Below are 2,534 nucleotides of genomic sequence, written 5' to 3'. Positions count from 1 at the left end.
ATTATGTACTTTTTAATTGTGAAATATTATCCAAAAAAAAAGAAACTCACAGACTATGACATGATCCCATTTTAGACAAAAGGTGAAATGTATACTTAAACCGTACTCTATTTTCTTTATTAAAGGTGCACTTTTTAAAATATATATATATTACTATATGTTAATAAATGAATAAATAATATATTTGAAATTATTTAAAAATACATCTGCGTGATACTGCAATCACACTAATTATTAGTATTAGTTCAAGTCTACTGCCATATCGGCCAGAATCATATAAACAAAAATGACTGAGCGCGCCTTTAAAACAGCTGTAAGGGATTTCAGCGCCTCAAGCGGCATCAAACGGAACTGCACAATAATAACCTGACTAAACTCACACCAGCTACGCGTCAGTGGTCAGATCCTTCTTTTTGCTGTTTACAAGCAGTTCCAGAAACAAGTATAATCTCTCAGGACACCTATTTCAGCGATATCTGTCAGGTAATAAAAACATTTACGTGTGGTACTCAAAGAAACGACCACGGCGTACAGCAGTTTAAACACCCGTCTTTATTTATTCTTTATTTATTCTTATTCTTCAGTTAAAAAGACACGTTTAAAACTTGTGAAACATAGCATAAATATATCATTAGAAAACACATCCAATGGCAGTATTAACATAATATCTTCAATAGTTCTTACATCGCCACATAGGTGCATTTAAATATCAGCTATGAAAGAGTAAACAAAAGCAAAATCTAATTACCGTCGATGTGACCTAGATAGGATTTCCAAATCCACATCGGCATAAAGACCCTGATTTCAACTGTGAGACGGAATGGCAAATGAAATTCAAAGGCAGTAATTACACAGCACTCTTGTGACTCCAGAACTCACACCCAAATATTCTGAGAGAGGAATATCTTGCAAAAAGCACCCTCTGTAGTCTGCATGTGTCACATTGAATTATCTTACATTTGCTCAGTCTCTCCCACTTAGGTTTCCTCTTTTTCATTCACCTTCTCCATGGAGCTGGATCCATTCAGAGCCACAGCCTCCGCCTTCCTCCGGGCCAGTTTTATGGATCTCTTCCTCAGGCAGTCTTTCACGATGGCTGCCACAATCACCAGCAGCACTATGAAAATCAACAGAGCTATAATCACATGTACTACGATATTTGAAATGTCTCCAGCACTCTCCTCAATGCGTATGACTGTCTCATTCATTCTGACATCATCATCAGGCAGAGACGTAGGCTGAGTTAGCCCAGATTTGCCCCTGTTTATGTTTGAATATTCATTGTTTTTCAGATTGGTGGTGGGCGGCTTTGATGGTCCATTACAAATGCCATCGTCATTGTACGAACATAGACATTTGTAGGAGCCTTCTGTGTTCAGGCATTTGTGCTCACATGGATTCGATTCTTCACATTCGTTTACATCCACACAGTTTCCGGACGCATCCTTCCTGTAGCCTTTTTTGCACTCTAGGCAGAGTTGAGATATATTCATGTTTTCGTTGCCAACCAGAGTCCAAACTAGATCTTTGGAGCATGTCAGATTGAACCTGGCACCAGAACGGCAAACAATCTGACGTGTATACGGATCATTTATTGGCTCAATCATGTCATGTGTGTAGAGTATTTCTGGTCGAGGACATGCCAGCTTGATGTTTCGTTTGCAAATGAAAGTATGTTCCTGTTTGCAGGCAGCATCCACAAACCCATTGCTCTTTGTGCCAGAGTCACTGTATTCCACTGAAAGCAGCCCACAGCGAAGATTTGCGCAAGTACCTGAAGGTTCGGTTTTCCAGGTTTTAACGTCAGATTGAGTGCTGCTGCCCACTGTCCAGTAGAATCCTTTAAGAGGCAAATGCTGTTCAACACAGATGCCTTTATCCTTCTTCAGTCCAATCCAAAATGACATGGCGGTTTTGCTATTCATATCCCAGATTGTTTTCAGAATCTTCGCCATTTCCTTCTCATTTGGAATGTTGGTCAGGAAACTTCCAGGTTTGCAATAATTTTGAGCATGTTCGAATGAGAGTTTGTTCAAATGAACAGTGTAGGACGATTCAGGCAAACAACGTGCCATGTTGAGGAGACTCACAAGATATAATCCCGTCCAGAGCTCCATGTCGGCACGCTGACTGGAACTAAATGAAACTGTCTGCTTTCTTAGCTGCCCCTGTGAGGTCCTCCCAAGACAACAAGCACAGGAAGTCTGTTCAGCCTTGATACAGCCGTTCACTTCCTCTTGGGTGGTGGTGCTGCCGAAGCGAAACAATCGCAACTATGAACAAAATCAGGTGCTGGTGAAACTAATGCTTGCATTGTACGCAAACTCCCACAGCAGATTGATAGATGAGCTCAAACTGATGAGAAAAACCTATGCTTCTTGGCACAGGATTATAAAGAATATCTCTTTGGATTTGAGACTTTAGTCTTTGCAACTTTACAGATCTTCTTTATGCACCAAGAGCTTGTAACACTCCAAAGAGAAAGGAAAAATTGAAATCGCATCACATGACCCCTTTAAATCCAATCGTGGATC

The 2,534-nt window shown here is 40.3% G+C and overlaps 1 protein-coding gene across 1 annotated transcript; it reads right to left on the bottom strand.

Annotated features, from left to right (window-relative positions):
- Positions 1 to 549: 549 nt before the first annotated feature.
- Positions 550 to 2,125, bottom strand: LOC107734401 (uncharacterized). Its single transcript, XM_016546354.1, has one exon. It carries the CDS (start codon positions 2,115 to 2,117, stop codon positions 978 to 980), a length of 1,140 nt encoding a protein of 379 aa, XP_016401840.1. The 5' UTR covers positions 2,118 to 2,125; the 3' UTR covers positions 550 to 977.
- Between the last annotated feature and the right edge of the window lie 409 nt (positions 2,126 to 2,534).

This window comes from Sinocyclocheilus rhinocerous, unplaced genomic scaffold (genome assembly GCF_001515625.1).
Source record: "Sinocyclocheilus rhinocerous isolate Xijiao unplaced genomic scaffold, SAMN03320098_v1.1 scaffold853, whole genome shotgun sequence".
NCBI classification, from domain to species: domain Eukaryota; kingdom Metazoa; phylum Chordata; class Actinopteri; order Cypriniformes; family Cyprinidae; genus Sinocyclocheilus; species Sinocyclocheilus rhinocerous.
This window is presented reverse-complemented; position numbering and strand designations above follow the sequence as displayed.